This window comes from Paramisgurnus dabryanus, chromosome 7, assembly GCF_030506205.2.
Source record: "Paramisgurnus dabryanus chromosome 7, PD_genome_1.1, whole genome shotgun sequence".
Classification (NCBI taxonomy): domain Eukaryota; kingdom Metazoa; phylum Chordata; class Actinopteri; order Cypriniformes; family Cobitidae; genus Paramisgurnus; species Paramisgurnus dabryanus.
Window position 1 is genome coordinate 7,112,049 of NC_133343.1, and position 14,023 is coordinate 7,126,071.

Consider the following 14,023-nt stretch of genomic DNA (forward strand, 5'->3'; position numbering starts at 1 on the left):
CAAAACGTTGTTCATTGCAAACTGCTTTATTCCTCCAGTTTAAATAAAGTTAAATTTCAATAGTTGGATTATGGTTTTGCTTTTACATATCATACAAAATTCAAGTTTGCATTTATATTTATTATCACAAACAAATTTATTAACAAACATATAAACAATACTTTCCCATACAAACATCTTGTTTGTAATATTGTACATCATAAAATCATATTTTTTTTCTGGATCATTTCAGGTACCAGTTAAGTCTTTTTAATGAATTAATTTAGTATTATGTTGTCCAGGAAGACTGGTGTGTCCGTCTCTGCCTATGTTGACACCCAAAGGTCTGTAGAGTCCTCACGCAAGTGGCAAACTTCACTTGCGGAAGCGTTTAAACAGAGGATGGACGTTTTTGTTGGCTGAACCTCTGCTACCTCTGGACGTATGGTATTCCATGTAGACCGCATCATCTGCTCCAGACATGGAGCTCATGGTTCCCATACGACGAGAAAACTACAGAAACAGGTGAAGAACTCATAAATCTTGACATTGACATTAAAGCAGATCCAGATTAAAGATCCAGATTCAGGCAGAAAGGACAAAAGATTGAGTTCATATTGAGTAACAGCCAACAGACTTTAAAATCACAAAATTAAGAAATAGTCAGTTTCAGATCAGTTTTTGCCATTTGACCAGGATCAGTATAGAGAATAAACAAGCTAAAAAAAAAAAAAAAAAATGGAACAAACCTGTGGTTTGCCTCCAATTTCTCCTATCACCACCTCCTCTTCTGCATCAAGATCAGACGCTGCCAGAACCTTCTGCAGAAGCTGGTACTGTTCCTCACGAGAAGAGAACATCAGGTCTTCTTCTTCCATCCCAGCCAACTTTGTGATCACCTAGAAAGAGCCGAAAAGAGACAGAATGCTTGACAGACAGCTATAGATAGAGAATTCACTTTAGTGATGTGTTTGGCTGGCTTTTCAATCACATTCAGATGTTTGCAGACCTTAAAACTATATCCCTGGTCCACCAAAAAGCGCTGTCTCTTCGTGGAATAAGCCATTTCTTGGGTGTCCTGAGAAACAAGCGAGTAGAAGTAAGCGTTGTATTCCTCCGCGACCATACCTGGGAATGAAGACACAGCATCAATTATTTTCATATTCAATTTAACATTTAACTTTACTGTTTTCTAAATAAAATCATCCTACATAATATAAAGAACATTCTGTGAAAATATAACCTTGATATTTAAGGTAAGGTCATGTCAAATATTGAAATTAAATGACTGAAATCAAACCTTCATGCTCCGTATCTCCTAAAAATTACATTGGGACTTCATCTTGGATTTCACAAATAGGGTTACATACATGGGGCTTTGCTTGAATTTCTATATGATCTGTGAATCTATTACAACAGCCACCAAACTAGTTATAGCTTGATACACACAATGTTTATACCATAGTAATAACTAAAGTGTTGATTTCTCGTGATTGTTACCTTTCTTGGCTCGTAACACTCTTCCCAGTCTTTGAGCTTCCTGACGGCGAGAGCCACCGTGAGAGGAGATCTGAATCAGGACGTTTGCCTCAGGAAGGTCGAACGAAGTGTCTCCTACCTACCACAGTAGGAAAAGAAAAATGTGAGCTAAAATACACATAAATATTTGTGATGATTGTCTACAATGATGGTTACCTTTAGAATTACATGTACGTTCATGCATTTGGCAGATGCTTTTATCCAAAACGACATTTATCCCAATATGTGTGTTCCCAGGATTCCAACTCATGACCTTTTGCGCTGCTAATGCAATGCTTTACCACTGAGCTATACATTAAAATTAATCACCCTAATATTATGATTATAAAAACATGACATGATTAATCTTATTATTTTTAGTAACTTATCTAAATTTTTAAAAATTTATTTCACCATGCTCACACACAAAAGGGCTTAAATCCTGATAACATTCAGTGTAGCTCAATTTAGCACAAGCAACACCAAGCACATGGATTCGAGTCCCAGGGAAGAAACAAATGTAAATTGAACTTTGCACTGTAATTCTTCGAATTTAAAGGGCCTGCCAAATGCATAATAACTTAGCAAATGCGAGAATTACCCAGAACAATGGTAACAATGTAAATAGTGTTTCCAAAGCACTTAAACTACAGAAGTTCATTCTGCAAAATAAGTCGGGATGTCAAGCTGAGTTCTGACCGAGAGGATTTAAAGGGTTTTAATCGAATGATTGACCTGCACTAAACTTCACCAAGGCCAAGGGTTTTCATACTTTTTTTGTCAGCCAAAATCTCTTGACTTGAGATTTTAAATAAATATTTTAATAATTTAAAAGCACATTTGCATCTTATGATTTAATTAAAATTGATATTTTTTTCAGTTGCTAGACTTGGCTAAAAGGGTCTAAAAGTTGCTAAATGTAGCAATAAAGTTGCTAAGTTGGCAACATTGCTTCACCCAATCTCCATTTCCTGAGCAAGTAAACCCCACCCACTGATCAACATAGAATTTGTATACAAGTTGAAAATGAAACGGAAAAAAAAATGAAAATCAATAAATAATAGAGAACATAAAATTAAAACTGAACTTTACATTTGAATTTTGTCACTATTATTGCTTAGGCATGAATAAAAAGGCTTTTACAAAATTTACTTACAGATTCCTTTTCAAGTTTGCCTTAAAATTTTAATATTGGCAGTCTTGCCTCGAGATTGTATTGAAAATAAAAATGTCAAATCATCAATTGCATTTTATTTTTACATTTTGTGGGAAAGATGCATTATTACAGAGCCCCTAAGGTGACATTGGAGTAAAAAAAATCTATAGTTTAGTTTCATGTGCTCGCGTGAAACTTTCATGTGCTCGCGTGAAACTTTCGCTTTCACGTGCGCGCGCGATTGTTTCAGGTGAGCACGCGATAATTTCACGTACTCGTGCGATAGCTTCACGTGAGCACGCGAAACTAAACTTAAAAAAAAATTCTGCACATGAAACTAAACTTTATTTAATTTTTGCTCCATGTCCCCTTAGGGGCTCCATACATTATCACCTTGAAAACGAAAATTAAATATTTTTATGTTTTATTTTTATTTTAGCATTTAATTTTCAAATTTGGGACATATTTTGCAATTTCATTTTTTATTTTAGCATTTAATAAAAAAAATTGGCTGAAAATACCTTCCATACATGCCAAGAATTGTGTCTAAAAAAAGACGTTTTTTTGACGTTTTAATTGTTTGTAGGAAAAATATGTTTCCCATTTACCTTGGAGATGAAGATGGTGTTGATTTTGGGATTGTGTTTAAAGTTCTGAAGAATCTGCATGCGTTCTCCTTGGGATGTAGGTCCATAAATATACGGTCTAAAGAAAGAGAGAAAGAGAGTAACTGTGTAAGACAGACTGTGCAGAGTTGTATTTAGGGTGGGTTCTTTGATGAAGTATTGTTTTTTTTATCGTTAAGGTTACTACCTGATCCCTCCTATTTCTATGGCTCGGTTTTACAGACAAAACTTATCTTAAGCTAGTCACTTTCAGTCACTTTTATAAAAATATCTCCATAAAAAACTGTTACAGGTGTGAATTTTGAGACAAAACAATGACATATGTTAAGATATGTCAGGGCAAGTTGTTTTTAGTTAAGATAGCTCAAATATGCATTTAAGTCTGGGACTAGCCTAAGGCCTTGTCTTTGAAACCGGGATTATAGATGATATTATTATTATTATTATTATTATTATTATATGTATGTGATGTTATATGTACATTATTCAAGTTGTGACTTTCATAGCAAAATATGAAATAAGACAACATCCCATTCCAATCTTGTTCGTATCCCAGTCTTGTTATCTACTTTAACCCAAAGCTACCAATGTGGGGAAAATCCGTCACTGATAGATAGATAGATAGATAGATAGATAGATAGATAGATAGATAGATAGAATTAGCATTATATTTAATTTTTACCAAAATATATATTGTTTCAAGCCAGCTTTACAAAAACAACGTTTGCAAATTCCACATCCTCAAGGCTCTGTTTTGCCCACATAAAATCTCTGGCGAAAGCCAGCACCATCGGATTAACATTTCAGAATTTCATTGAAAGATCTCTGTGTGCAATAATAAAGCCGATTAATTTGGCAATGATGATGATTAGTAAAATGGCAAATAAAATTTAATTGCAGTACAAACTGTGCCACAGACAGTTGCACCTTCATTCAGCAGCACCTTTCATTTGGTTCAACATCTTGAGAGAGTTTGCTTTTACCCATCATGAAGTCTTTCCTGTGTGCCTCCTGGGTAATGAGAAGCCTTTATAGACCATCAATTAGGACTAAAGTAGCTGATATCAAATAGTACTGATAGAGGCAGGGTTTCTCTCTCAATACTGACAGATTTCAGGTGATCTCCTGGCTTTCTATGCCATTTTGCACCATGTTCTCTTCATGTGTTCAATACTTTTTCCCTGTATCATTTCACTTTATTTATTATGACTCAACTTGTATACTTAAATGTTCTGATTTCTTAGTATGAATTCAATATTTGGCTTGATGGCTACATCTGGTGAAAATTTTGTGTCAATAGCCGACTTAGAAATCCTCTTACTGATAAAAATGCTGATTATTGCAAATGGGTCTAAAAGTTGCTAAATGTAGCAATATAAAACATTTATAACTGCAGATTTCAGATGCAAAAGCCACTAAAGACACTTCCGTCAAAAATTAGATAATGAGTGTAACAGAATGCTCTCGACACGTACTATACGTTCATCAAATAGTTTGCATCAAATCCTCTTAATCCCACCCTCGTGCCATTTAGAAATATCGTTATTAGGCTAAATCCATTAAGAGTCTGAATCAAAAAATGCTAATTAAAAAGAAATCATGTCAGACACAATTAGCGGGTTTTGCATCTAAGCTTTTCAATTATAGAACCACGATTTTCCCATCAACTCCAAGTGTAAAACACAATATCTGATACATTTGGGCACAGAACCAACATGCAGATTCCAGGGGTAAAGGAACTTAAGTTAAAAACTAAATTAAGTATTACTTGTTCAAGCGGATGGCGTATTCTTTCAGTGCGAAGACGTTGTCTGCAAAAACGATGATTTTGTCGTTTCTTCTCTCATGGAAGCGAATGAGAAACTGACACGCACGAAACTTGTTGGGGTTCATGGTGTACAACAGAATCCTCTTCTTTGACTTTATGGCCACATATTCACGATAAAACTCGGGAGACATGGGACACCAGACCTACACATAAAAACAGTGAGTTTTAATATAAACAGAACATTTATGCTTCATTAAAATTCATTACGCTAATGAAAAACCATGACATGAAGATAATGTTGACTGCTCAGTGCATTTCAATACTTGATTTAAATAGTGGCCTTAATTAATACCTTAATTAACCTTTTGTCAATGGTTAAGATTTATTAAGAGAAAAACCCATATTCACGTTTACACTTCAGGGATTTTTCAGACACTGTTATCTCAAAAGCTATTATTACATAACTGCTATATAACATAACTATTATTATATTATATAGCATCAAATATAAAGTAAAAATTAAAAATGTAAAAAATAAACAATTTTTTTTTAAATGTAACCATATTTTTTCAATGAATTGATTAATCAAATAACAATAAATTTTTTTTAAAAAATAGTAAATTGAACTTTTCGTCTCTTACCTCAGCACATTGGACTTTAGCGATGTAGCCGTTATTCTGTAACTCCATCCAGTTTGCCTCGTACAGCTTCGGCCCGATAAGGAAGTTCAGATCAACAATCTTATCATCTTCTCTAACCAGTGTTGCGGTCAAACCCAGTTTACAGTGAGCCTGGACTATAGTTAACACGCGACGAAACATCTTTGCTGTGGGACAAAGAGAGACAACCAGATTTTGAATGGTCCTTATAAAAATTTTTAGAAATATGTGCTGCCTTGCAAGCCCTAGAAAATGTGTTCTGACTGGCTCTTATTCTGTTGCTTTGCTTTCGACCCATTTTATTTAATTTTTATTATTCTGACTAGCCAGTCTAGACATTTGCGGGTTTCTCATTCCTAGATAACAACCGCTCAGAACTAGTAACACACGGTAACCAGGATGTTGTAAATCATTTTGACAGGTACAGGTTTTACACAAAAATTAAATATAAATATGTCTTTTAATAATATATATGACATTATATTTACAAATGATTAGACCAAATAGTTTGTTCGTGAAATTTGAACGTCTGAAAGTAAACAGGTTTTCTTCACGGAAGATCTGCTATCGTTAAAAAGAAGCAAATAAAATATTTTAAATCAATATTAAAATGTTCCCTATCTTCGCTTTGTCGCCGATCTTGTATGCGTGAAGATTGTTTTTTATTCGCAAGTAATTTTTTTTGAAATAACTTGCTGTGAAGTCAAACAACGTCAAACTGACATCACTTGTGAAATCGCACCCGACAACTCAAATTACAAATCATTACAAACTGTGGTAAAAAAATGGTTTTGAACACGATTATATATATATATATATATATATATATATATATATATATATATATATATATATATACATACATATACATATATATATACATACATATACATATATATATATATATATATATATATATATATATATATATATATATATATATATATATATATATATATATATATATATATATATATATATAAATATATAGATATAAATATAAATAGATATAAATATATAAAATGGTTTTGAACACGATGTATATATATATATATATATATATATATATATATATATATATATATATATATATATATATATATATATATATAAATAATCGTGTTCAAAACCATTTTTTAAATATATATTAAATATATATATATATATATATATATTTTTTTTTTTTAATAACGAATTTTTGCTTACTTTGAACAAAAACAAGAGCTACGAATTGCAAATTTAACACAAAAGCTTTTTTTTATTTTTATAATATTTTATAATCTTAATAATTACCTTTCATTCTTGTATTTATTTACATACTGAATTTTTATTGTGTTCCACGCATCCTTTAATCCAAAGTCACAAAAACTGTGTGTTCATGCAGACGTGACAGAAAACAAGTTACGAGACATTTAACCGTTTAACCTTTGTTGCTAAGCTTAACTAAAACTTTTATACCAGTTACTGGCTTACAAGACCTGGTATTCCTACTGAATCAGACAAATCTAGCTAATACACAATTTTGGACAAATAAAAAATGGCCAGTGTGAAAACAGATAAGCAACTAACTAAATATTAATTGATTTTCTATTCCCTAAGTCACTGGCTCATGAAGACAAAAACCCACCTGGAATGGTATGCACCTCATCCAGTATGATGAGACCCCACTCCTGACTTTTCATCCACTCCATGACCCGTTCGGCCTCCCACGAGCGTTTGGTGGTGTGACCCAGCATAGAATATGTGCTGATAGCCACCGAGCAGCCGATGGGCTTGTCCTTTGCATCTGAAGTGAAGCGACATATCTGCGAGTCGTCGATGGTGGACCACATCTTAAACTGAGCTTTCCACTGTTCCACTGACACAGAGGAGTTCCCCAGGACCAGGCAACGCTTACGGACCGTGCACGCTGCAGTGACGCCCACTAAAGACTTACCAGCACCTGTGGAAGGACAATACTTTATCAAAACAGTTCAGTGCAGCTTTTTGAAAGTTAGTATTTCTGCAATTTCCATTAGTGCACAGATGCAACACAATGACCTACAAGGTTTAAAGCCGAGTGTTCAACCGAAATTGAGTTTTTTTTTAAGCTTTTCCAATTCGCTAAATTAGAAAACCTTGTTTTTAAGCTGTAGTGTGGGATGAGGAAAAATAATTTCAGACTCAGAGACCCATTTAGTGCCCATTAATCACGATAACAGCCCATAATCGTGCATGGGCCTGCCATCCACTTTAAAGGGCACCTATTATGCAAAAAATTTTTGGATATAAATGTGCATTGTCAGTGTGTGAACACAACTACTCTCCAAAGAAAAAAATCCACCCACTTCTTTTTAAATTAGAGCCCTGGGGGCGTATTACAGAAAAGTCCTAACTTTAAAATCTTATCTTAACTGTTTGGTAACCATGGTAATTTCAGTTAGGACCTCATTTAAGACAAAAGCTATTACAGAATGATGTTCCTAAATGCATTATCTTATCTTAACTGCAGATAGGAAAGTGGTATTACAGAAGCATCCTAACTTGACAAAACATCCTAAAAACGGTCTTAACTTTAGGGTAACCTCACAGGTGTCCTAACTTAAAACTTTAATGAGAGCCAGCTGAAACAATCACATTATGATAGATCTGCGGGAGAGTGACATTACATTTTTAACAAAGTGGAGGATGAAAAACATCAATGTTTGTTTTTGGATTACTCTTTGAATGTTTTTTTACCTTCACACATTCACATAATCACAATGTTTCTTACTACTGGAGCGGTCTTTCAATTTCTGTCATCCCTCATTATTAAAAAACAGTTATCTTAGGGCTGCACGATTCGGAGAAAAAATCTAATTGCGATTTTTCTGATAAAAATTGCGATTCGCGATTTAAAGTGCGATTCATTAGTATATAATAAAAGAGCTACATCCAGGCTTGTTGTGGTGGTTTTAATAGCACCAAAGAAAGATGCTGTGCTACTGTTTATTTAAAACCTCTTAAACATTGTACCAAGTTGTCTGCAGGACTTTGCTCTTCTGCAGACAAACTTTTTTTTTATCTAAGAACATTAAAATACAATTTAACAAAAATTTATTGAAAGTTTTATTTAAAATAACATATAGGCCAATGTATTTTGGCTGTCACTACAACAATGCTTCTGACAAGCAAATGTTTAGTTTTTTCTTTTAATCATAAGACTATACTCATCTTGTTTTACTTTTCAGGCATCTGTAATAAATGTAAATATATAAGTTATTAGAATCTATGATTTAACATAAGCAAAAAATACAAATAAAACACTGCACAGTCCTCACTGTACGATTTTAAATGTGGAGCTGCAGAAGCTTGTACAGTTAAGATTAAGGCGTGATTTTAATTTTTGGTGTGTAATAAACATTTCTGACACAGAAAGCACCAGGTTACTGTCTGTCACTTTAAGACACAAGACAGCTTTAAAACTGCTCTGCTTCAATATACTGATAAACATCCAGCTGTTTATGTTCACTTAGACAAGAAAGAAAACTTAAAGGAACAGTATGTAAGAAATTTATATCAATGAATCATTAATTGGCCCTGAAATGTCACTAGACATTAAGAAATCATTTTCATTTCAAATACTTATATCACTCACAACAGTGGTCAGGCCAGGATATTGTCATCTAAAAAGTGGAGTTGCAGCCCTCAACTGATGTTTATGTTGTCGTTTGGTATATTGGCCACCAGCTGTGTGGTTGCAGTACCAGTTTTAGCCACACGTTTTGTGATTGCAATACCAGTTTTGGCCACAATCCTACATACTGTTCCTTTAAGTTTAGTGATCACGCGTGTGCTGACTGCTCTCTGTGTGCGCGCTTCATGAACCCTCGTGCCTGTAAATATTCAAAGTGGTGCAGATGTGCGGGTGCAAGAAAGTATAATGTACCTCTTTCGTCTGCTGTGTTCCGGGCTATAAACCTGCTTATAGTCTGATGAGGCGCTTGTCATTGTTTGCGATGCATGACGAGAAACGGACGTATATACCTTTCTTTAAGTCCAACACTACACAAAAGGGAAATGTTTTCGCGCATTTCTGTCCTTTCATTTGCCGGTTAATGAGTTATAATGGGTTTTTAAAATGACTGAATCCAAAACCTGCCAACTTCATGACATTCCGCGTTGTGCAGTTAATTCCATTAGTATGCATTTCGCGATGCTGTCCGTGTTTTCCGCATCGCGGAAATCATATGGCCGTACACTTTGTTGAGGAGTTGAACTGCTGCTCGCTCATGTTTTCCTAATGGTGTTATCTGACGTGTAGTCAGCACCTCAGTGTTAATGCACTCTATTGGTTTAAACTGCATCAAACGTAAAATGCGCATGAAGCGAACTGTCAAAAACTGCGTACTAGATGATTGTTATATTTGATAGTTTTGAATCGAAAAAAATCGCAGCTCTTGCGATTCGAAAATCGCATCCATTCACATCGCGATTTCGGTTCAAAAACGATTAATCGTGCAGCCCTAAGTTATCTTATCCGTGAACACTTGATAGGATCATAATGAATACAGTACACACTTGACTCAGCATCTATTTCTTGTCATGTCTCTATCAAATATTGAAATGTACAATAGTATCCTAGCACTAAGGAAGAATAATTTTTTTAATTTGTGTAAGTCACATTTGCTTAATGTTTAAATTGAATGGTAACTGATAGATGATGTGCTAAAACACTAATACAAAAAACACAGACTATAATTACTATGAATTTAATAAAATGTATTTTTCTGGCCCATTGAAATAAAAAGGACAATTCTTTTGTTTACTGTAGCAGCAGCTCACGCATTGCTGGTTGCTTGGTAACAGACCTGACAGTTGATAGCCGAACATGATTAAGCGATTTGGGATTTCCTAACTAGAGATGAGATAAGATTTGTTGAAATAAGATGAGAATCCTAAATCAATTTAAGATTTGCTTCTGTAATATGAATTTGTGAAAAATCTTAACTTAACACATCATATCTTAAGTTAAGACCTAAGATAGAAAGTTTCTGTAATACGCCCCCTGGACCCAAAAACGGCATAACCTACGTCACAATTTAACAAGTGGATTTCACTTTGATAAATGGAAACTAAAATTTAAGGTGACAAACAAAAATCTCTGATATTCTATGATATAAAAATATAAAATTCCTTGACTTTAAATGTCCGGAATAGGGATGCTAAACAATTAATCGCGATTAATCGTTAGCAGAATAAAAGTTTTTGTCTACATTACATGTGTGTGTAAACTGTGTATAATAAATATGTATATATATATAAATATGAACAGATTCATGCATAATTTTAAGAAAAATTTTTTATATATTAAGTATTTATATTTATATATAATATAAATGATACATAAATATACAAATGTATATACACATGTAAACATTTCTAAAACATATACATGCATGTGTGTAAATTTATTTATACAAAGTTATTATACACAGTTCACACACACATATGATGTAAACAAAAACTTTTATTCCTCTAACGATTAATCACGATTAATCATTAAGCATCCCTAGTCCGGAATAAACCTTTTAAAATTTCATGATATTCCAAAAAATTCCTTGACCCGTGGGAGCCCTGTCCCACACAAACAGGGCATTTTGAACATGCTACAATAAATTATAAACCCACCCGATGGAGATATTGCAGATTCACGTTTTTCTATTTTTGAGTAGGGAGTTTACCGCAAGGCAGCACAATGACTCCGGATCGAGCTCTGCCGTTCCCAAACATCTTCCTCAGACTTTTCTCCTGATAGGGTCTCAGGACCGCAGTGGGCTTCAGGTCCATGTTGATGTCAGGGTTCACCGTGTCATTTCGGAAGTCGTACTCTGCCAGGAGAGGATATTCCAGCTGAATGCAGCGCTTTTGAAGTTCCTCAATCATCTCCTGAAAAAACATCAAAAACTGTTTAATGTTTTTTGCTGTTTAACTGTCCATCTTCATATTTATTTTATTTCCTGTTTTATATTTAAAAAGAGGAAAGACTACAGGAAATTTAAGGATGGGATGCAAGCAGCCGGGATTCAAACCCTTAACTGTGAGCAACACGCTGCTCTGGTCACTGTGGCTGCTTGAATATGGGAAAAATCTTAAATCACGATTATTCCTCCACGTTAACTGATGCTTATACAAACCTGACGAATCTCAAACGATACTGTCTGCGTCTCTTCCTCTTCTTCTTCTTCTTTATCCAGCTGTTCATAGTAACTGTAGATGTCTTCCGGCACTTGGGTTTCCGAGCGCTGCCCATCCGCAGGCTGAGAGGTGGACGGAACACCAATTCCCTGCTGAAACTTTGTGATCTGCACAAGATGGGAAAGGTATTTCTTTTAACAAAGTGTTTATTTAAATGGTCAATTATGTGTGTGTGTTGTGTTCATATGCTCACTGCTGATTTGCTGGAGATGACCTCAGTGATGAGAGCGGTTTCTTCTCCGCCAGCGGATCGAAGACGACAGTCTCGAATCACAGAGTCCTGCAGCAACCTCTGAATGACATCTGGAAATGCACTTTCCACAAAGTACCTATGCTCAAGACAAACAAATACATCCCCTTGAAATCTTATTCTCTTTTTTGTGCTTAATAAATAAATCTACACCGTGTAACACAACAGGCAATGAGCCAATTACTGATCTTGACAAATGAACAGACCTGTTGTGTTTCAGGACCAACTTGACTTTACCGTAGCTTACTGTGCACAACTGAAAGAAAGAAAAAACAGAGAGAGATGCTTTGATCGAGTGAAAACAAAGTGACAAACTGGATTTTTGAAAAGCTCACACCCACCTTAATAAACTGCACGATGCCATCTGGCACAGACGTCTTGCTGAGTTTCTGCAGATACTCGATGATGTCAGAGGTCTGCAGGCCGACGCTCACGGCCGCATACAGGGAATACGCCGTCAGCTTGTACTCGTGCACGTGTATGGGTCTGCACACTGGTTCCGCTATGGCAACCAGGAAGTCCTGAGCGTATTTATATACAGGAGAGAAAGCTTCCAGAAAGATGTGGCCATCAGGAGCCTGCAGACATAGAGACGATGTAACTCAGTAAGTTTATTTCTAGCAATTACTGACAGATACTAAGCAGTTCAGCATTTTACAACTTTCCAGTTGTCAATTATGCCAACGTTAGCGACGCAAAGGTCATACTTACCACCCATAGTGGCCGTGACGAGTGGTCATTCTTCAGCAGCATCTGTAATCTGTAGTCTTTGGCTCCATATTCATCAAGTTTAGTTGTGGATTCATCCACCTGTTTCCCAGCTGCTGCAGGTATGGCCTCCTGCGAATCACTGCCCATCATCTCATCATCATCCTCATCCTCATTGTAATATCGTTTTTTGGACTTCCTCTCTAATGTGAACAATCATTACAGCAATTAAGAGTATTCAGACAAGTGTTTATCAGAATTTATCTATATATAAAGATCTGAGACTATGCAGAAGGTGGATCTTCAAGTATATTAATGACCACTCTTAGTCTCATAAGAAAACGTACTGTTTACAGATGTATTTTTATTTATCTTATGTATTTTGTTATACTTTTGTAATAAAATCAGCTTATGTTTGCATAAACATCATACTTCTGTAATGACGGATATTATCAAGCATAAACAGTAAACTTTAGTATACTACACTTTGTTAATGAAGGGATGACTACAGGGATGTGACAACAAACTGTAATAAACACATATTTAGCTAATAATATTTACTATAATGAGGATCAAAAGTGTAATACAGTGTAATAGATCCAGTTTTATTGGCTTATGCGTTAAATTCATATTTTTTAAACAAGGCCTGTCTCTTACCTCGATCACTCTTATCTTTCTTCCCCATGATGTCCAAGTACTCCTCGGTGTCTTACTGTGTATTTATTGACCGACTAACACATTTTTATCAACAAAACTGCATGAGATTTTATTCATACGCAACTGCTTCTTGATCAGTCATGTCCACTATGTTACTCTACGCATAAAACAATGGAAGATATACAGTAACAGAGAACAATTATCGCCCTCTGTCGGCTGAATGTATGGGTGTGTTTGCCAGGAGAAATTTATGTGGCACTGCGCAGACGCTTCGTCGTATGACCTCAAAATACCGCGAGAGCTATTCGTAAGCACTGCTCTCGCGGTATTTGAGGTCATTTGTCATTCGGTCAGCGCAGCACGGAATATGAAATCGAACTGTAACTGAAACGCAATTTAACACACTGTTGTCGCTTTAATATTAAAATATCATTGATTTCACCATAACAACCGCAACACAACCAAATGACTACGAATATTTGGAAT

General features: G+C 35.0%; 1 protein-coding gene across 1 annotated transcript; it reads right to left on the reverse strand.

Annotated features, from left to right (window-relative positions):
* Positions 1-99: 99 nt before the first annotated feature.
* ercc3 (excision repair cross-complementation group 3) lies at positions 100-13,699 on the reverse strand. Its single transcript, XM_065293672.2, has 15 exons — positions 13,538-13,699; positions 12,884-13,083; positions 12,514-12,750; positions 12,379-12,428; positions 12,116-12,251; positions 11,862-12,029; positions 11,409-11,613; positions 7,334-7,648; positions 5,689-5,873; positions 5,048-5,250; positions 3,262-3,358; positions 1,480-1,597; positions 989-1,107; positions 729-878; positions 100-492 (listed from the first exon to the last, which is right to left on the reverse strand). The coding sequence occupies exons 1-15, from the start codon at positions 13,563-13,565 to the stop codon at positions 355-357; spliced, it is 2,349 nt and encodes a 782-aa protein (XP_065149744.1). The 5' UTR covers positions 13,566-13,699; the 3' UTR covers positions 100-354.
* Between the last annotated feature and the right edge of the window lie 324 nt (positions 13,700-14,023).

Excerpts from the sequence above, each read along its gene's own strand:
- ercc3 (XM_065293672.2), bottom strand. The coding sequence starts at position 13,565 with ATGGGGAAGAAAGATAAGAGTGATCGAG. Across the intron at positions 12,751-12,883 it reads CGTCACGGCCACTATGGGTG|GCTCCTGATGGCCACATCTT; the intron begins GTAAGTATGACC and ends CTATGTCTGCAG. Across the intron at positions 3,359-5,047 it reads TACGCCATCCGCTTGAACAA|ACCGTATATTTATGGACCTA; the intron begins GTAATACTTAAT and ends CTCTTTCTTTAG.